At 38.1% G+C, this 21,718-nt stretch overlaps 1 protein-coding gene across 2 annotated transcripts in view; it reads left to right on the forward strand.

Moving 5' to 3' along the window:
• Positions 1-21,718, forward strand: part of CUX1 (cut like homeobox 1) — a 317,286-nt gene that overhangs the window by 176,106 nt on the left and 119,462 nt on the right. For both annotated transcript variants that reach the window (XM_007421772.4, XM_007421774.4), the window contains exons 9-11: positions 13,416-13,464; positions 17,036-17,140; positions 19,688-19,876. In XM_007421772.4, the coding sequence (XP_007421834.1) occupies positions 13,416-13,464; positions 17,036-17,140; positions 19,688-19,876 (343 nt within the window). The remainder of the gene's footprint in view (positions 1-13,415; positions 13,465-17,035; positions 17,141-19,687; positions 19,877-21,718) is intronic.

Consider the following 21,718-nt stretch of genomic DNA (forward strand, 5'->3'; position numbering starts at 1 on the left):
TCTTAATTTTTCATAGAAGGTCACTGCTTATTACAGGAACTATGTCTGTTATTTCAGCAGGTTTGTGGCTGATCATTAAAATTGCAAGCATTCCTCTGGCAGACTAGTTGTTGTTGGGAGTTGGAGTGGACACAGTGGAAGTCATCACTTCAGAGGAGAGAGTGGGAGCAGGCCACACAGAATTGCACATCTCCTCCCTACATTTCTCAAACTCTAGTACTCATCCTACCTTTAATCATGATTTTGGCATGGACATTAGATACTCAACAAACTGCTGTATGGTTTTATTTTGTGCTCCTCTATTATATGTGTGCCAATATTACAACTCTGTGGTGTGAACAATCATAGTGATCTATCTTATTCAATATTCCAATGAAGAGAACGTGCTGATTTGCTTGAAATAATCCCATGTCAGTTCTCATTATATGGCTACAGAATGCACATTCATATACCCTGCAGTAGCATTTCTTAGAACCATGTAAGCTGCCATCTGAAATATATGAACTATATTTTCTGCTGAATCAGGATTCTTTACCAGCTTCACTTCAGTGGAGAGCCAGGTTAAAGGTATTGCTGAAATATATTGAGAGGGAGTTGTAATGAGGAGGTAAGTGAGCGAGCAGCATTCAGGCCATCAGTACTTTCTGATATCTTAAGTTTTTGGCTCATCAGAAGTAGGCCCATTGCTTTTCTGTAAGGCTTTCCCACATTGCTCTAAGTTGCATTCAGGAGTCACCCTATCTTGGTTCTGTTGACAAAAGGAAAAGAGAACAATATGATCCCAGGCATTTGTTGATACCTTTCTAGCTGATAATCAGGAAGCACTCCATGGGGTGGTCTCCAGCCAGCATGGACAATGGTCAGAGAATATGGAAGCTGTAGTCCAAAATATTTGGAGGGTACCAGATTGCTTTCTGTGCGTTCAGGTGTGGAAGCAGCCTGTATGTAATAGCATCATCCCTTACTGGCACCAGTAGCTACGCTATCTATCTATCTATCTATCTATCTATCTATCTATCTATCTATCAGTAATAAAATAGCGTAGCTACTGGTGTGTGTGTGTGTGTGTATGTATGTATATGTGTGTGTGTGTGTGTGTGTGTGTGTGTGTGTATATATATATATATATATATAGTGTGTGTGTGTGTGTGTGTTTATCCCACCTTTATTATTTTTACAAATAACTCAAGGCAGCAAACATCCCTAATACTCCTTCCTTCTCCTATTTTGTAAAATAATATCTTGTATCAGATGATTCTCACTCAAGCAATGTAATATGACACATACATATGCATTAGCATTAGTACTCCTTTGTCCCTGGAGTATTGGAAGGGATTGCTCTTCAGTTATGAAATCCCAAGACTATTGGAATTATTATTTCCTTCCTTTCTATCCAGAGAGTACTCTAAGCATCCAAAAGGTACTTCAAGCATCTTCTATTAAAGAGAAATAAGTCTTGGATTCTTGGATGGCTGCTCTGGGATTCTTCTAAATGGCGGGGATACCACCACCACTGGATCTTGGTCTCCTTGTGGCCAGAGGCCACAGTGGCCTTCCATTCACTTCTGTAGTCAAGATGCTAAATGTTAAAGTGTGGTACAGAGCAAAAGAGAGAGAGATTTGAAGAGCTTTGGCATTCTCCCTTCTCTTATTCTAAAGTAATGCCTGTTAAAAATCCAGTATATGTTATCTAAATTAATCAGATGAATTTTAGATCATTGATTAAGATATCTTTAATTGGATTATCATCCTACTTAGCATAATATCTCTTTTGTTCCTTGGTTTAAACCCTGCCTGCGTGTCTCAGAAGTCCTTTGAGGCAACAAAATAGCTCATTCGAGTGTAGCTCATTTAAAACTGATATTTACGAGGACTGCTTTCTTTCTCAGAATTTCTGATTCTCCTTATTTTGTTTTTAAATCGCTGCACAAATTGCATATGTGGTAGTTGGCTGAATAATAAAAAAGTCCTTTATTTTTTGGCATGTTGAAATAGCAGACATTAAACTGTGTAGCACCCAGCTTAATTCTCCAAGCTGCAGTGTTTAGAATGGATTGTTGTGCTTTTTTCCCCTTGAAGTTGAACAATCATTGAACAAAAGCCTCTGATTTTTTTAGGTCACATATTGCACTATGATTTGTGTTTGTTTTTAGGACACATGCAAGACCATCTCTTGCATTTGTGTTGCTCTCTACTGTATTGTTTGTTTTACTGCATTTGGAAAATTAACACTGTGTTAGACTGCCCAAGGCCAAACTGCAGGTAATTCAGTATTTTCCCTGCCTTGCTCTATGCTGAATTAAAAAAGGTGGAAAATGGTTGCATTTGGATCCAGTGGCAAAAGTGGGGTGGGGTGTAGAATTGGATGAGAATCAGTTCTATTTTTATCATTACCCAACTTGTTAATACTGAATGCCAGTACTGTAGGTAGTAGCTGTGGATCACAATTTTTAAAAGAAAAAAAAGCAGTGGTGTCTCTTGGAAAGCCTCTGTCCATTTGCAGGCGTAAGTAATGATTCAGTTCCCACACAATCAGGCTGCCAGTCATCCTCTTAAGGTCACTCCATGAGAATTAAGAGTACAGATAGTCCTCAACTTACAACCACAATTGGGACCAGAGCTTCCATTGCTAAGTGATGTGGTTGTTAAGTGAGTCATGCCTGATTTTACAACCTTTTTGCCATGGTCATTAAGCAAATTGCATGGTCATTAAGTGAATCCAGCTTTCCCCATCACTTTGCTTGTTGGAAGCCCCCTGGTAAAGGTCACAAATAGCAATCACGTGATCCTGGGATGCTGCAACCATTGTAAATACATGCCAGTTGCCAAGCACCTGAATTTTGATCACGTGACCACAGGGACACTGCGACAGTCATAAGTGTGAGGACTGGTCATAAGTCGCTTTTTAGCACTGTTGTAACTTCAAACAGTTGTTAAACAAATGGTCGAGAACTACCTATATAGGATAATCTTATACATACAAAGATACTGATTCTTCTTTTTCATAGTGATTGTCTGGTATAGAATGCTGTTATTGTGAAGAAAGAATCAAGTGTTTGTACCCAGCTTGTACGCAATCATTGCTGCAGTGTAGAGTCATCTTCTCCAAAGCCGTGATTCCTTACAACATAAGTACCCAACCTGTAGGCTGTTTGCAATCTTCAATAACCCTTTGGGGCAAGGCTAAATATTTGAAGCTGGGGGCGGGGAGCAGCTGGATTTTTAATGGCTATTTTTTCCAGTTTAGGGAGGAGTTAAGGCTTTGTAAAGCTTAAGGCACTTACTTTATCTTTTAAAAACTGCCAAATTTCCCACTGGTAACGTCATTACATTACCAGCCATGTCCCCTATGGCAATTGGAAGCCTGCTTAAAAAAGCAGGTACAGTCCCAGCCACACAAATCTTGTAACCCCTACAGCAATAACTCTCAAAAAAATGACCTGCATTGCACATGCCTGGGACTGCCACCTAGCTAGCATTTGCTTTCAAAACATAAGGTCTAATTCTAAATTATAGTCCATTCCAATTTGGATTTCTGTATGGATAACCCTAACCCTAACACAGTGTTGAGCTCAGCTTACATGTTGTCCCTGGGTTAAGAATGCCCAGTTTAAGGACAACCCATAGTTAAGAACAGAATCTATTGCAGCAAAATTTGACTTAAATACACAATGATTCAAGTTAAATACACAATGGTTTGAGTTCGTTACTATACCATACTACTTATACAGTATTATATAATAATACTGTTCCAGCTTATATACAAATTCAATTTAAGGAAAGACCTGGGGAACGGAACTCGTTCTTAAACTGGGGACTCCCTGTACTCCCTATAGTGAGAGTTTTTGCTTGCAAGGATTTCTTCAAATGTGATTTCTCTTGAATTCCATTCTTCCATGTCAGAGCCCTATTACCTCATTCCATTGCAAAAGTTAAACCCATTAGGCTTAGTGCTGAAAAGGTTATAGCCAGTCCAGAGTTGAACATCCTATAGTCCACATCTGAGCTTCCATTTGGAATTTGTACTGCACTCTTAGGATGTCTCTATGTCTACTTTGCTTTGTAAATATGTAATTTACGTTGCCCCCGCCCTTTGGAATATTCTCCCCCCAGAGATGTGGCAGGCCCCTACCCTCCCAGCTTTCCAGAAAGGATCAAAGACCTGGCTCTGCCAGCTTGCATGGGATGACAACAATCTTATCCAATCCCGGGGTGACTGGTGCCTTAATGACACTCCCAAAGTGACTGCCAATTTTATATCTATTCTTGGATCTATTTATTTTCTATTTATTTAAGATGATTGTAAGTTGTAATTTTAATTGATTTTAACCATGTTGTAAACCGCACAGAGTCATTTCAGCGAGATGGACGGTGACAAATTTGATATATAAATAAATAAATAATTTGATATATAAATAAATAAATAATTTGATATATAAATAAATAAAGTATTATTCAATGATTTTGTGTTTAGGAAAAAAGAGACATATCATAGAGATGAATTGGAATACATGGAAAGGACATTATGCCATTGTGTTGTCTTTGAAATGGTGGGGACTTCAAATAGTGTTGTCCTATTCAAAGATTGAAAAGTCCAGGGACTGAAAGCAAACTGTAGATTGCTGTAACATATAGCAACACATAATTCTGTGTACAACCATTTTATTTTTTGAGGGAATTATGGCACACGATTTGAATTATTCCTGGGATTTCCAATAACCTATTTAAACATTGGAGAGCTTCCATGAATTTTATCAATTTTCTGGAAAGGAAGAACCTTGCTTAATGCAGAATGATCACTTTCCCTCTTTCCCATTTCATTTGGGGAGCAGTGGGGGGAGGCTTGCTCTTTCAGTATGGTCCAAGTATGCCATATGCCTTTATTATGCCCATTACTGATAATATTTTACTGTAATACTAATGGTGATCAGCTTTGTAACATGGAGTGTTAAATTATTGGTGACTCTAGATAAGTATAAGCAGATGTTACGTTTAAAAAAAAAGGAACTGAAATTGCTTTTTTGAAGGAGAACCATATTCTCCCCAAAGACACACAGCTTCTATAGAGAAGGTATATGTGATCATTCTAGGCACGCAAGAGGTAGTAAGCTTTCTAAGTTGATTGTTGAAGAAGAAACATCAGTTGAGAAGGTCACTTTTCAATATTTATTGTCAGACTGAGTAATCAGCATCTACTACTCCTACATTTGTATGGCCCAGTCACAGAAATACTTAAGTATTTTCAGCAACAAAATATGTCAATGGATCACATATTAGTTGAAGGTTAAATAAATCAAACTCTGAATCGCTTTTTAAATCACACTCCACCACCCAAATTCTATTCTTGGTTTCATAATACTTTGCAAGATTACGTGTCTGAATTTAATTTAGTGGATATTTGATGTTCTCCTAATCCTTCCCAATGGGAATACTTTTTTCTGTACACTGAATTTGTTCTGTGCTAGATTATTTCCCGATAACTCATTTTTTAAATTTAAGGTTAAAGCATGAGGTATAGGCAGAATTATAATTTCAGACTATTATAATGTAGTGAAACTTGCTATTTCATTTGATAAACATTTAAATACATTCATAAATAGCTCTTGCATATATGTTTGCTGAACAATAAAATATTTTCTTAAACAGATGGAACAGGAAATGACTGAGGTAGGTTTGTTTTTGTATTAACTGGAATTTAGTTACCTCACTGTCTTTGGAATGAGACACCATCAAAGCATTTATTCAAACTTGAATTATTCCATATACTTCATATAAAAGAGAAGCAAGAGTTAGCTAAAGTTAATATTTTACAGGAGAAAACTAAAAGTTTCTCGTTCTTAATGCTCACACCCATCTTCTCACCAATATAGTTCTTTGATTTGTGCTAAATATGAACTTAAGAACTCTATTTTGAAAGCATAAGGCTTGTTATTATATCACATCAGGCAGCAATATTGGAAAAAGGAGCAGAGTCTAGTAGGTTGTTAGTTTTCAGAATCAAACAAATTAAGCAATGTAATATTGTACCATCTGTTTGAGATATTAAAAAAAACATATGCAGGCTCCAGAGCTATTATTCAACAGTTTAAAAAGAAAGTATATATAGTTTACAACAATTTTTTATCAGTAAAAGGCAAAAATGATTCTTTTTTACAGGAAGTGATGTTTACCTCTTTCTCTTCATACACTTGTCACTATAATGAAATCTGTGAAGTGGGGAAGACTCCTAGCTCTGATACTAAGTATATTGGATTTTTAACTCCTGTATTTCTTGAGGTATATGGTAAAACTTTTTCAAATAAATCCCCACCTTTAAGTTTTAAGGAGGCAAATATAGTTGCTCCTAAACCGGGCAAGAATTCAACTGGATTCTGGTTCCAGACCTATTTCCTTATACTCCACAAAAGGCCATTATTGCTTTAATTGTGCTTTGTTATATAAGCCAGAATGCCTGGGGTGTATGCTAAGCCATAAATCATGGTTTACAAACCACAATAGCTGGATTCACACACCATAAACTAAAATCAAGCAGATCACCTTATGACTTAGCTTAATGTGTGAACTGAACTAATACTGCAATGGACATTAATGGTCATTTGACTACTCCACTGATTTCATGCTAACTCTTAATTTTAAAACGGTGTTGATTTTACATATATTCCTTTTTTCTCTTGAACCTCTTAACATGATGTTAAAAACAACTTTTGAAACTCCTCACTATTGTAGAAGCAGCTTGCTGCTAGCAACATTGTGGGGTGGCAATTTAAGAAACTTTCACTTCAATAAAAGGGTTATTAGATGGCCATACAAATGCTGCAAGCAACTGTAAAATAAAATAAATCTGTGGGAGCACAGAATCAGCTGTTCTGATCTTTGGCTCATGCTGCTTATTTCTATATCACTGAAATGATGCACTCCAGATTTCAAAAAGCTGCTCATCTCTTTAAAATCTTCTTTTGCCCTTTTGTTATGATTGCCAATAGAAGTCTGTGATGCAATGTAATTCTTTTATTTAAGTGAATTGTATAGCTTCCCAGTATCAAACAGGTAGATTTTATTTGCAAAACGTACTAATAAAAGTTCTAGTAGTTCAATTTTACAAGCACTTGTGGCTTCATACAAAGAAAAAATAAAAAGAACAAAACAGTGAAAGGAAAACATTACATGTTTTTTTTCTTTCTCACCAAAATGTTATTCTGTCTAACAGATTTGTTGTCTCTGAATATATTTCAGATATATTTGCTGAAGGCTTTCAGTTCTTCTGCATGTAAAGAACTCAGCATCTCTCCTTTTTGGAAGGGGCAACAAATGTGTGCTTAGAAAATGTCATAGGAAGAATTAGACACACTGATGTTTCAATTGATGTTGTTCGATATACTTACATGTATATGTATCACACTTTTTTCTTGGGGTAAGCAAAGCTATGCAGAACACAGGAAAGGAGTAAGAAATAGTAAGCCAAACAAATTAAAAAGAAACACCTGTGTGTAAGTATACCACTTACATCTCCAAGTTGGTGGACTGTGGGCAACAGTATGTTGGCTTACAAGGTAGTCTCTAAATTAGAAATCCCAGCTTGCATAAAATAATATCCCCTATTGTGGGGGAGATGGGAGAGAAATCCAATAAATAAATAAAACTTGCCTGGGGCAAAACTGGGCTTCGGTGGTACTTGTGCCATACTGGAAAAACATGACTATTACTGCCCTTATCCATTGCAAGCAGTTGCACTTAATATAGGTAACCTAGTTTATACCTTTTCTATCTTTACTAAAAAGCAAGGTGAGACATTTTCACTGCTTCAGGTGATCACTTTATTCTTAGTCTGCATTTGATTCTGGTTGATCAAAAGTAACACACTTCTTTACATCACATATAACTAACTGATAAAACTCAGTTGTTCTAAGATGCCTTTAAAATAAAGGATATAAGAAGACTTCTTTGATGAGACCAGAAGTTTATCATTGGAAATCTTTCATCTTTAGCAACTCCAAAAGCAAGCATAAAAGGCTTAACGTACTGTACTCTTGATAATTGTTTCCAAAGAGTTATTTCTTATGTAGCCATCATGACTAATAAACATGTTTGAGACTCTCAGAGCTAACAGACATCCTTTATTTTGTGACAATGAATTCCGTATTATATCTATTTAAGGGGGGGAAGTTAGTTGGATTACTCATCATGGTTTTTAGATTTCACTTCCATGTTTAGAGCCAACATACTTTTCAAACCGACATACTGAGGCATATTGCCTTAATCCTCAAAACAGCATTTGCACTCCGGCATACTTTTTGTCCACACATATTCTACTTAAAATTCCCCTGAATGAATTAGGAGGATTAAGGTGAAATATATTGGAATATATTGCTGAAACTGTTCTTAAGAAGGCTAAAAAACAAGGACCAACCTATATTTCACAGAAAGAAGGCATAATTCAAGGAGCTTTGTTAGTAAAGATAAGGAATGAGGAAAATTAGTGGCCTTCCAGATGTTGTTGAACCAAAGGTGTAAGAATCATTCCTCTGGCATAGATACACACATATTTCCTTCACTCCCACCCCCAGTCTGAATATATATTCTATTCTGATTTTTATATTTTTAATATATTTGTTGACTGTTTTTAGCTTTGTTGTACACCGCCCAGAGTCTCCTGTGGTGAGATGGGCAGCTATATAAATTGGTTTAATAAATTTTCTGTTCTATTTTGATTTTTATATTTTTAGTGTATTTATTAACTGTTTTTAGCTTTGTTGTACACTGCCCAGAGTCGCCTGTGGTGAGATTGGCGGCTATATAAATTGGTTTAGTAAATAAATAATAAATATATGATATTAGTTGCCAGTAGCAACTTTTAGAATATCCAAATCAGCCATTCAGATGAAAGAAATCGAGATTATTTTTGCCACACTTTTGTGAATGCAGATGTTGACTTTTATAATAAGCCATATAAGCAGAATCTTCAAAAAAAAATCCTGTTGCTGTAGTCAGCCACAGCATTTCAGATCTTCTAGTGCTCCTATTGTATATTTGCCATTGGGATTTTTCTCTTCTCCCCCCCCCCCTTTTTTTTTCCCCGTCTTCCATGCGTAATCTTTCCTAAGCAGTTCAATTTTAGTAATATTCTTAAACTATAAAAAGAAGCCCTTAAAAATTCAGGCTGCAATATTCCAGACACATTTACCCGTGAGTAAGCTCAACTGAAAAGAGAAAGATTTTCAAGTTAATATGAAAGGAACTTTTGCTTTTAACCAAGTTGAGAAATGTTAATGACCACATATTTCAAGCAGAGATACAAAATATAGCATAATACATTTCAGTAGAGGATAATTGTGGATTACAGACTAGAAAAAGTGTTGCAAAGACAGTAAACCTCAGATATTAATAAAGAATTGTCTGGCCTAATTCACTGATCTTCGTCAGGGGAATTTATTCAACAGTTTAAAGAAATCCATTCAATCTCATTCTGATAGAAAAGCAAATAAGTCTGAATCCAGCATTTTTAAACTGACTCATCTGCAGGAAATGCAGTCTCTGAGGGCTGAGTGCATACCCCTGATAAAGATCAGGGAAAATGCACTGGGAATTATATATAAAATAACTACTGTGCCTTATTGTCTTTTGGGTGCAACATTCCTCCTTCTTCCACTCCCTTTGGAATAATATAATTGGCTACACTGCAATATAAATTAACACATAATGAAAAGTTACTCTTTTGATTGTGAGGTAGCTGTGGGAATTTTTTTTTTTTTTAACAATCTCACAAATGTTAAATCCTTCAAGTCTGAAGTTTTTAACTGGGAATGTTCAGAGTCCTGATTTTGTTCATGTCCTTTTACCCACCTGGCCATATGTAGCAACTTAAAAACCTTAAATATAGGAGACCCCTAATCTATTCCAAGGCACTTATGATGCACTCTGAGAATTAAGCTGAAATAAGTGGGATTTATGTGTGCTAAATGTAGATATTTCTGTTCTCTATCAAAAGGGAGATTAATCAAAGATTTGAAGCCTGAGAAAACCAGCTAGTCGTCTGTTGTTAATCACTGAGAACTGGAGTGATTGAGAACTGGAGTGAGCTGAACCTCATAAAAGTGAACTAGAACTGGTTCTATAATAAAGTTTTATGGACAATAAATGTAGCTAGAGATTTTGTGAAATAACTGATTTCAGGTGCCAAGTGCCAGCCCCTGATGCAGCATTTCAGCTTTTGCAATGAAAAGAACTGAGCCTTTTGAAGATTTTCCTCAATTCTGTTCAAGCTTGCCTAAGGACAGAACATTGTACCAATTCATTACTTTGCTTTTTAAAACATTTATGACTAAAACATTTCTGACCTCACTGATGTTCAGCTTGTTATATGTGGATCTCTTTTGAAGCTACTGGCAAGTTTGTAGTACTTCATGAGGTTCAAAGTTTACAGAAGAGAAGCTGTATTGGGATAAGAAGGGGGAGTGTAGACAAGTCCTGATCAAATCTGATGAATCTGTCTAGGGATTGTTCTAGATGCAGCCGCTCTGCAGAGAAACTGATAAGATTAAAACTGTACCAGACCTCCCACGATCCACATGGCTCAGAGGGCAGATTAAGAGATGTGGCAAAGCTTTCCCTCTACCTGCTTATTCTTTTTATTTTAATTTTTAAATTTATTGTTAACCATTTTGGAGGAAAGGCTTGCTGGAATGTTTTACATAAAACAATAAGATTACTGTTAGCAGTTTTGCTTCTGGTTTCCTGTGTTCCCCTCCTCCCAAAATAGGCTGATGCATGGATCCGGACTACCTCTATGAATACCTGATGCTTCTATTATCTTTTTTTTTTTAAGCTAGATTTTGAAGATAATAGTGTTACTTCAGCAGGCTTGTTCAACACATTGTTTTCCCTAATCTGATTTTATTTACCATTTGCTTCCTTAACTTTTGAAGGTTAATATTGGATCTTTTATTAGGGTTGCTTGAACTATTGTTTAAGGGGTGATATATTGACACTGTAAGCTGCCTGAAGGTATCTATTGGAGCGCTGTAGGATTCCATTCTCGACCTGATATTCTTCAATATTTTTATTAATGGCTTGGATAAAGAGTGGGAGGCAATATTTGTCAGCTTTGCAGAAATCAAATAGATAAAGAAAACGGGCTGAAAAAGGAATGAAATTTAATAAAAATAGAGGCAGAGTCCCTCAGTTAGGAAAAAAATCAAATATACATGGTTAAAGAATGGGGATACCTTGTATGGTAATAATACTTGTGGAAAAGATCTTGGAATTATAGTTGATCATAAGCCGAATATGAGTCAGCAGGATGATATAGCTGGTAAAAAGGCAAATTCAGTTTTAGGATGTATACTATTAGAAGTATAATTTCCAAAACATTATTAGAAGTATTATTTCCAAGCATAGAATAATAGTTATTCTACATTGCTCAGACCCCTACTTCAAGTACTGAGTTCGGTTCTGGGCCCTATATTTTAAGAAAGATTTAGAGAAACTGAAAGAAGTTCAGAGAAGGCAACAGGTGTGAGTGTGAGGAAACCTGTGTGCAGCTAGAGTGACTTATGCCAGGCTGTTGCTGCACTGTACTAGGTGTGTAAAATTTTGTTGGGGTTGGGGCAACAGTGACTTAAGAGGGCCTGTTGGCCTTCCATGTGTCAGGAAGTATAAGGTGGAAATGGAAAGGGAGAGTAGATTGTGGCTATGATGGGTAGAGGCAATATGGTGAGAAATGTTGGGCTGATGATTATGGGGGACCTATAGTTTGGTTCTGCCCCACCTGCCTTGTCCCAGGATCCTGCTGGCCAGTTCACTGATAATCTTGACATTAATCTGCTATTGGTAAATTGATCTTTTTGTAATAAGACATGCTCATGTAGTGGATCTAGTGTGCATTACTGAAATTTGGCTGAGGGAGGGTAGAGATGTGACTGAGCTCTTGGATCACATCTCTGGACCAGTGTTGGAATTCCCAATGATTGCCATAGGGAGATTTCAATCTCCATGCCCTGTGAACAGTTTCTGGGAAGGGTCAGGAGTTCATGGCCTCCATGGTGACCATGGACTTGTCTCAGATAACTGCTGGCCTAACTTAGATGTTTTTGCCTCAGAGCAATTGATGTATATGTGGAAGGCATTGCTTGAGTTTAACTAGTCAGATAACTTTCTGGTTTGGATGAGGACAATTGCCACCCAAGAACTCTGGAAGATGGGCAGCCTCATTAAGATGTTCATCCCAAATGCCTTATGAACCCAATGGATTCTGGCAGGTGCTTGGAGATTTTCACAGGGACCTGCCTAGTTCTGTTGAACATTTGGTTGACCTCTAGAATTGGGAGGTCACTAGAGTATTTGATATTATTGCCTCCAAGCAGTCTCTCTACTGATCCCAAAGTACTTCTTGTCAATGATTTTCAGTTGTGGTTCCCACCTTGTGGAACAGCCTTCATCCAGAAGTTCAGATTGCACCTACCTTAGCATATTTTAGAAACATCTTGAAAAAAGAAATCTTCCATAGGGCATTAGAACCTAATGGATATGGAAGGTTATGCTGTACCATCCTTATTTTTGTCTTTATTGTGTTCATCTTCTGGTAAACTACTGAAGATTGCCCAAAGCTGACAGCAAAATATAGACAGATATTTAGTCTTAAGAAAAATGGTTGATGGGAATTATAACATCTTTGATACTTTAGGAGGTATAACACAGAGAAGAAAGTGACCTCAGAGCATGGGACACAAAATAATGGTCTTCATTTACAGGAAAGCAGATTCTGGTTGAATGTTAGTAAAACTTCCTAAAAGTAAAAGCGATTGGACAGTGGAATTAATTACCAATGAAATAGTGAGCTCCCCTTCCTTGGATATGTCCAAGCAGAATACCTGTTGGTGATGCTTTAGTTTAGGTTTCTATATGGAGCACAATGTTGCATTGAAATCCATATGTTTCAGAAATACTGGCCTAAGTGGTCCCCTCCAACTCTGCAATGAGTTTTCTTCTGTAAAGTGTAGCCTACCAAACAATTACATAGACCCTATTTACTATAGGTTGGACAATGTAGGGGTCTTTGTAATAATCTTTGGATACTATGGGAGGATTCTGTCCTAGCCTACCAAGAATTTTAAAAAATAGAAATGGTTGTAATCTTTATTACATTTATTTTTTCACTTTAACAATTAAATAATATGCCATTTATTCTGGCTAATTGTTTTGATGACCCAGACGTTATTTTTAGAATTATGAAAGTTCTAACTTATGTTCTTAATTTTGTAATGTTTCGGTATAAAATCAGATAATCACGTTTAAGATTCTTGAAGAAAATATTGCTATGCACAAAAACTGTACACATAAAAAAAGTCTAGTTTATTGGTTTTTATTTGTTTTTACTTGTTCTCCATAGCTTAATAGACCTTGCTTCTATCTCTTTATAGGTCTGATGAAATTGAGATGATCATGACAGACCTTGAAAGAGCAAATCAGGTAAGATTTTAAAGTTGGATAGCGTCCTCTTTTCAGATTTGCTGAAAAAACTTCTTTTTGTTTTTCATTGTCATCATCTTTGAAGATATCAAAATTGCTGAGTCGTAGTTAAGGAACTAAAAGCAGCCATTCACTCTTGCTTTGGAAGTATAAATTACTACCATTGGCTTTACCTGCAGCTTTGCAAACCTTGTTTCAAGACTTGATTAAGGAGGAATGACAGGTAGAGCAGCCACTGCTATTGTCCATGCCCAGTTGTCAGATCATTGGTCCATTTTTTCCTCTATTATCAAGTGCTGGCTGTAGACTTGTTCAAGTTTCTGAGGTTAATCACAGGTAAACTAGTGGCAAGGTCTGTGCACCAGGTGAGAGAGAAGGGGCATTATGGATTCCCTATTCCAGTCAACACACCTGATCATTTAAGCATATCTTCCTTTACATGCCTCCACTTTCCCTAGTAAAGCTATTTACCTGAAGAGCCAAGTAAAGAAACTCCTCAGGAGAAAATTCTCTGCAAAATAGGAATGAAAACTTGCAGACTGAGTTCTTCAATGAAACGTTCAATCTCTTTTAATGGAACCGTTGTGTGTTTAAACACCAAGGGGATGAGAAAATGAAGGAAATGTGCAAGCCTTGGGTGAGACTTAAAATGTAAGATTGGTGAAGGAACATGGCTAAGCACTGCATTAAAGCCATATTTCTTAAACCAGTGTTACATATATAAGTTTCATATTTTGATAGGAATCATTATCCATCCTATCAGTGAATTGGGTGCACCTCATGTTAACATTCCAGCAGTTAAGGAGAAAGGCAGTAATTATTAGATTTGGTCTCCTGAGATGGGGAGATAGATCCATGTTCTGCAGAAACATTATGATTATGATTCAGATCACTATCATTATCATGAAAAAGCCATGCCTTCAATTGCCCCTCACGCACCTATCCTTGGATGTTGGTTAAAAGCACAGGCATCTGCAAGGGGACAAGGGATGTCATGACATCATGATCTCATTGTGCAAATGATGCAAATTCTCCATGCAACTTTGTTGTGGCTTCTAACAGATATCTATTATCAGAAATCAAGAGTAGCATGCAGTGATGAGCCATAAGCCAGCTCTTAGCAGGTTGAAAGGAAACTATTGCTTTCCTTCTGCTGGGGAAGCCGGGGCAAATATGGTTCTTTAAGTTTATTTCCTGTCGTGTGATCCTTTACATTCTGCTGTCCTTTTGTAATTTAGAGGAGTTTTATAGCAGAAGTGGAAAGGAACCTTTTCCCCCCACTCCTTCAGGGCATTTCTTCTGTAGCTGAACGCACATCTCTGCAGCAGCCTTGGAGGCTGATAATTGGGATGGGTTATCTGCTCCAGTTGGAGGTTGAGTGCTCTTGTCTCAGTGGATGACAAGAGCACTCCCTCCACAGGGCTTGGTGTTTCATTGCAGGGCTTCGTTCACACATATGCAACTGCCTTAATGGAAATGATACCTGAAAAGAGGGAGGGAAACAAGCAACAACCATGGCGGAAGCCTAATTAGTTGGACATTCTCCTTTCTCTACCCCAAGCCACTACCACTGCTCCGTGGGAAGGATCCCTGAAGAGGGAGGGAGGAAGTTAGACAACAATGCTACAGAAACTTACTCAGCTGATCTCTCACCTGCTTTTTAATTAATAATTGAGTTTTTATTTGCAGGTGTTTGTATAGGTTAGAAATTGTTTTCAGAATATTGTTCTGAAAGGAAGCACATAAATGACTGTAATCAATACACTGAAAATATATCATGCTTCCAATTCTGAGGCCATTTGGAGAGAGAGGCAGCCATCATTGGAAACCCTGAAACTTGGCTGCTGAAGTATATAGACAGCCAAGGCTGCGGCTTTTCTGGAGCTGGGTTTGGAGAGACCTGCAAGGCCTTTCTGCTTTAGCCACTTCATGACCTTGTTGAATCTGCTATCTATGGAGCCAGTCTGGAGAGCTGTGGGAAGAACAAATACCTCTTTCCTCTCTCCCCAGTAAACTATGGGCAGTAAGCACCACATGCAATGAGTCACCCAAAAGGAGATGCTTCTACAGTAGCATTTGCTCCAACAAGTACATTTATAATTTAATATTTTCAAATGCTTCTTTTCCCTCCAGATGCTACTGTTTTTGCATCATGTATTCATTAAAAACAAATGTGGAATAGTTGAGGTGTCAGATTTTGACTAAGAAGAACTTGATTCAGCATCTCTTCTCAAAGCCAGAATGTTTATTGGGCAGCCTGGGTTTAATCTTCAAGCTGTTTATAAGAACAGATCCCATAAATATCATACCCTTGCAGTGAGCTGCCTTTATGCATAGAACAGCCCAGTAGGTGTAAGCAGTATGCAGATACTTGTGATCCTATAGATTGGATGGCCTCTTCTTCTTTTTTTAGATTTTTTTTTATCCCAACTTTCTTATTTTTTTTATAAATAACTCAAGGCTGCAAGTATTCATTCATTCATTCATTCATTCATTCATTCATTCATTCATTCATTCATTCAATTTATATAGCTGCCCATCTCAGACCAGTGACTCTGGGTGGCTAACAGTAATAAAAACATACCTAATACTCCTTCCTTCTCCTATGTTCCCCACAACAACAACCCTGTGAGGCAAGTTGGGCTGAGAGAGTGACTGGCCAAAAGACACCCAGCCGGCTTTCATGCCTAAGGCAAGCCTAGAACTCACAGTCTCCCCGTTTCTAGTCTGGTGCCTTAACCACTAGACCAGATTGGCTCTCTTCTTTTTCCTTATCATGGGTTTTGTAAGGATAAGAGAGCCTATTCTGCATCTCACAGAATGCCTTGGAGCAGGACGGAGGAAGATGGCTCTCTAGATATTGAAGCACAATTCCCATCAGCTTATTTATTGGCCATTCTGGTTTGGGCTGATGAGAATCATATTCAGCAACCTCTGGTGTGCCAGAGGTTATTGCATCCTGTTTTAAAAGGGCAGGATAAAAGTATAATGATAAATAATAATCAGATATTTTGGATTAAGCATGTAACCATTCTCCCTATATTGCACGCTTCACTATGTGTATGTATGCAGAGGAGAGACGTGATTATGGAAGAAAGAGACTCAACAAAAGGCCATTGTGATTATTTCAGGCAAAGCAGGCTGAGGATCTCTTAATTCAGCATTTACTCATGAGAATTATTCCCATAAGAAATCATGCAACTCTGCCTGCTTTGGCTCAGAATACAGAAGGCAATTGAATCAAAGGAATCCATTTCCACTCGCATTCATCCAGCCTGGGAAATTCAGTGGGCCGCAGCATTTGTGTCAGCAGGGGATTCCTTGCTCCTAGCGTTAAATTACTGTCATAATCGCTCAATTATTTCTTCCTTGTACTGTTTAAAATAAAAATCCATCACATTCTGAGGTTCTCCCCCCATCATTTATTAGGTTGAGTGTTTAGGAAAATCAATTATACTCAGTCAGGCATGAATTGATGAATGTTCGTGCAATAATTGCCAGTTGTTAAATCAAATGTACATTCTCTCCCTCTCCCCCCCACCTCACTTCCTGAATTTTTTCCCCTTTTCAGAGGGCAGAGGTAGCTCAAAGAGAAGCTGACTCCTTGAAGGAGCAACTCTCATCTGCAAACAAATCTCTCCAGCTGGCTAACCAGATTCAGAAAGCACCGGATGTGGTAAGAGACAGCATCTATCCCCAGTAATCCTGTTCCTGCAGTGCCTGCCGTCAAACTTCTTATACTTGCCTCCTGTGTAAAGCTAAATTATTTAGCAGAATCATGTACCCTGGAAATCTCCTTCTCCTCCAGTGCCTTCAAATAGAATTACTTCATCTGTTCATCTTGGAACTGGACATTGCAGGACTGGGGTGTTTGGGGGGGGGGGGGAAGCATGTATTAACAACCCTGCCTTTTTCCTAGGGGAGCTATAAGGTAAGATTTGCTGATCTAACAATAACTCTCCTTCTGCTAGTAGATTGTTGGAATTGTATTTATTTATTTAAAACATTTGTATAACCCCCCCATCTTAAAACCAACTCTGGGCAGCTTACAACTAATATGGGAATGGGAAATGGAGCAGGGGATGTATGGAATTTTATGCCAAACCTCTAATTATTTTGTACCAATTGCCTGCTAGCAAGATACAAAAACGGATGGCCTCTCCCTTGCCGAACCACCTTTTCACCTCTAGGAGCAGTGAGCATTGATATGATATGTAGGCCTTAGAATAGGTTCTGCATGATTTTCATGGTTAGTTCCCAGATAATGTAGCTTTTTTTTGTTGTTTGCATATCCTAACACTTCTGGGTATGGGCATTCACTGCAAGAAATAAGATGGATCTAGGCACTTAATTTAATTTGGTTTTACATAGAGAACTCTGCATGTGATATTCCCACAAAGGAGGAATACTTTATGTTGACCCAAATCACGTGTAGTCTTAACATAGGATTTAGCATTATTGCATAAGCAAGATTCTGCAAGTCTGAGTGAAACCTTGGACAAGCCTTTGCAAACTTCTGTAATCATGGCTTAGTTATATTTTGTTGTGCCTGTGGATTGCAATTCTTCATAAACCAGGAATCATGTCAAGGCAATTTCTAGTTAATTGCTAGTTCTTGTTAAGTGCTAAGCAAGCTACAAGCCCTGGATTATTTGGGTAGCATATTTACTGAATTCGAGTTGGTCTTAAACTGTGATTTCTGGTTTGTATATAATTACAACCCAATCATTCTTCCTGAAAGTTCACATAGATGACTAGTTCCAAGGTTGGATTAAGGCATAGGCAGCCTCTGTAAGGTTGGGGGATTTCAAATACTGCCTTAGCTAAAAGTTTCATAGGAACCATGGAAACAGTCTCCAGAAGGCTCAAGAGGTCACTACCAAAGCATCCAAGAATGTTTATAATCCATTAAAAATAATAGTGACTAACAGAACATAGTAGAGTACTAAAGTATGATTGAAGCAATTATTAGTTACATCACAATAAAATAAAATGGGATAATAATAGCGGTACAGGATAGTCACCAAACGGGATTATTTTACAAGTCCAGCTTTCTCCCACCTTGTTGTCTTCTCAATATGGTTGGGAGTTACAAGCCCAACACATCTAGAAAGAACCAGGCTAGGGAAGGCTGTACTAGCTGTTAGCCTTGAAAATTTCCAGATAGATTTTCTGTGTAGAAGTTCCATTGCAATAAAATAAGAAATTGTGTGGAAATACAAAAATTCGGCTGCATAATAAATTCTGACTTAAACCAAAAAGCAGACTTAATTATCAAACTTGTAAACTAACTGCACTGATTAATAGGGCTGACTGAAAAATTGGTTACATTAATTGACTTTAATTCAAATTAAATATCCTTTTAAAAAGTTCTAAAAGAGCCCCAATCAATCAGAAGCAAGTCTATATCTGTAAATACAAAATCATGTTAAAAATGCAGAGAGCAAGCAATATCTTTAAAAGAGGCATTTCTTCTCACTGAAATCTGGAACATATTATGCATTTTCTATTAAATCTGTTTCTTAATTTGCAAAGAGTTGATCCCTTTTTACACATATGCAAATGTTACTGAGGTAGATTGATGCTACAAATTTTCGTTAATCAGCTGACTTCAGATGTGTTTCATTCTTTGGCCGCTCTGTAAATTCAGCTGTACAAATTACTTGTTGGAGCGAAATGTTAGTAGTCAAGCTGAAAACAACGATAAAGAGGAATTCTGGCAGATCACTCTAGAGAGGAGATACTATAGTCCAGGCAGCACTATAAAGATTCTGTCCCTTGAGTTTACCCCCTAATTACCATTAAAATTAGAGAATGGAAAAGGGACTCTAAGGAGAGTTTTTAGTTTTGTGGCACCAGGAATCCTTGGGTGAATCATATATTCAGAGTCTGTATTTTGGATCAAAAACAGCCCTGTGTGAAATAAATAAAATGCCTTATGGACTAAATCAGATTAAAGATTGAAATGATGATGTAACCAATTTAAGCAAGGTTTTGCCAACCTTTTCTCTAGCATGTTTTCACTACCTTCCAGAAGCAAACGAAGTAAATTTGATACTGGGGATTTTAGATTTGCCTGTCCATTCTCTATAATCTAATACCTAACTCTTCATTTCTATTCTCCATCATTTTTTAATGCGCTGCAGGTAATCTTTGGCATGTTATTTTGCCAGTGTATGAACTCTTCTGTCTCCTCCATCCTCCAATTCCCTTTGTCTGTTAGGAGCAGGCCATTGAAGTGTTGACACGATCCAGCCTGGAAGTAGAACTGGCCTCCAAAGAGCGAGAAATTGCTCAGCTGGTTGAAGATGTGCAGAGACTCCAAGGCAACCTTACCAAACTTCGGGAAAATTCCACCAGCCAGATCTCGCAACTCGAGCAGCAGCTGACTGCCAAGAACAGCACTCTCAAAGTAAGCCATCCCTTCTCAGCAAGCAGTTTAGTTTCCTCACTGTTTCAGATAGGATCTGGGGGGAAGGCAAGTTGTATAGTGCTGTGGCAGGTCCTTTCAACCAGTTAATCACATTTAGAATTCAGATCTGTTCTGTCAGAAAAAAAGCATCCAAGAGAAGTATAAGTAGGCTGATACAGTCCATTTATTCCCCATCAGGAAATTTAGTTGCCACTCACAGGGCAGAACCTTGAGACTTTCTCGTTTGCCCAGCAAACACCTGGTCTTTGAGAGTTCATAAGACCAGGAGGGCAATGTCTTGGGGGAGTTTGCTGATTGGGAAGCAAAGATTGAGTGATTACATACTTCATAAGTCCTATCTCTTTGAAGATAGGACTTATGAAGTATGTAAATTTGAAAATATTTATTTATTTATTTATTTATTTATTTATTTATTTATTCAGCTTGTATGCCGCCCATCTCCCCCACGGGTGACTCTGGGTGGCTCACAATAAAAACGAAGAAATACAATTCTCTCCAAGATGGCTAAAAACTATAAATAATTTAAAAACATATTAAAAATACCGTAAAAAACCTCCTCTAATTTTGGCCCTATAAAAATCTGTAAGATGCTGGGGGGGGGGCAACCCATCATCCCACCAGCCATCTCCACAGGTGCGGGGCCCCCTCCAGCCCCCAGGCCTTCTGGCAGAGCCAGGATTTAATCCCTTTCCTGAAGGCCACGAGGGAGGGGGCACACCGGACCTCAGGAGGCAGGATGTTCCATAGGGCGGGCGCTACAGCAGAAAAGGCTCTCTGCCTAGACCCCACCAATCGAAGTTCCCTGACCGGTGGGGTCTGCAACCTGCCCCCTCTGCTGGACCGAGTGGGACAGGCTGAAGTGACCAGGGTAAGGCAGTTCCTCAGATAACCTGATCCCGTGCCATGAAGGGCTTTAAAGGTGATGACCAACACCTTGAATTGGACCCGGAAACAAACTGGTAACCAATGCGCAACAGCGGTGTTATACGTGCCCTCCTAGGGGCATTGAGAAATTAGGTGAAGTCTAGTCACTGTATGCCTGAATATGGTCCTTTGTTGGGGAAAAGACAGCGCAACCTGATACTCTGCCTCCAGTATGCATCTGGTTGGATATTATTAACATAAAATCCTGGTTCAGAGCTGTGTGGTGTTTTGTTTTGTTTTGTTTTGTTTCTGTTTTGGGGGAAGAGGCGAAGTTTGATGCAGAGTGAATGAGTAAAATATGAGACTTAAGACTAAAAGCTGGAAGACTTGTTATCTTCCTCATTCATTTATTGTACCCATTGTTTAGGTTAATACATCTAGATGGGCTTCTTTATAAACTCTTCTTAACTGCTGCATAGGAGTTTCTCCCATCCCTCTTCTATTAATGCATCATCTGCAAACTCGTAGAGGAGTATTTTTAGACCTTGCATGGCATTAGAAACATGCCTTTTATTTTGTCTGAAAAAGAACCAAGTTGATAGTTAGAGCCAGATATTTGTTCCTCCAGATTGTCTCACAGCTTGAACCTTTTGTTCCACTTTGCATTTCACTGGGTTCTTCCAGACAATTATTATGCTAATCTTTTTCCACAACTGTTGCAGGCTGTGGAGGCACTCAGTGTCTAAATGGCTGGAGTGCAGAGTTTCATATTTGTCAAAGGCCCTTCTAAGTCAGTTTTTAGATTTCTCTTCTTCCTGTGATGATGGGCATCTGCATGTTCAAAGGGGGGAACAACTTTCAGTCTTGGAAATGACCTAGAAGCCCTAGATTTGAGGAGAAGGTGATAGTTAGATTGAAGAGAGAAGTAGGTCAACGGATCAGAGAGATGACAGTATT

Source organism: Python bivittatus, unplaced genomic scaffold (genome assembly GCF_059951505.1).
Source record: "Python bivittatus isolate LINGU-HERP-01145 unplaced genomic scaffold, Pbiv_v1 ctg000690_np1212, whole genome shotgun sequence".
Lineage (NCBI taxonomy): Eukaryota > Metazoa > Chordata > Lepidosauria > Squamata > Pythonidae > Python > Python bivittatus.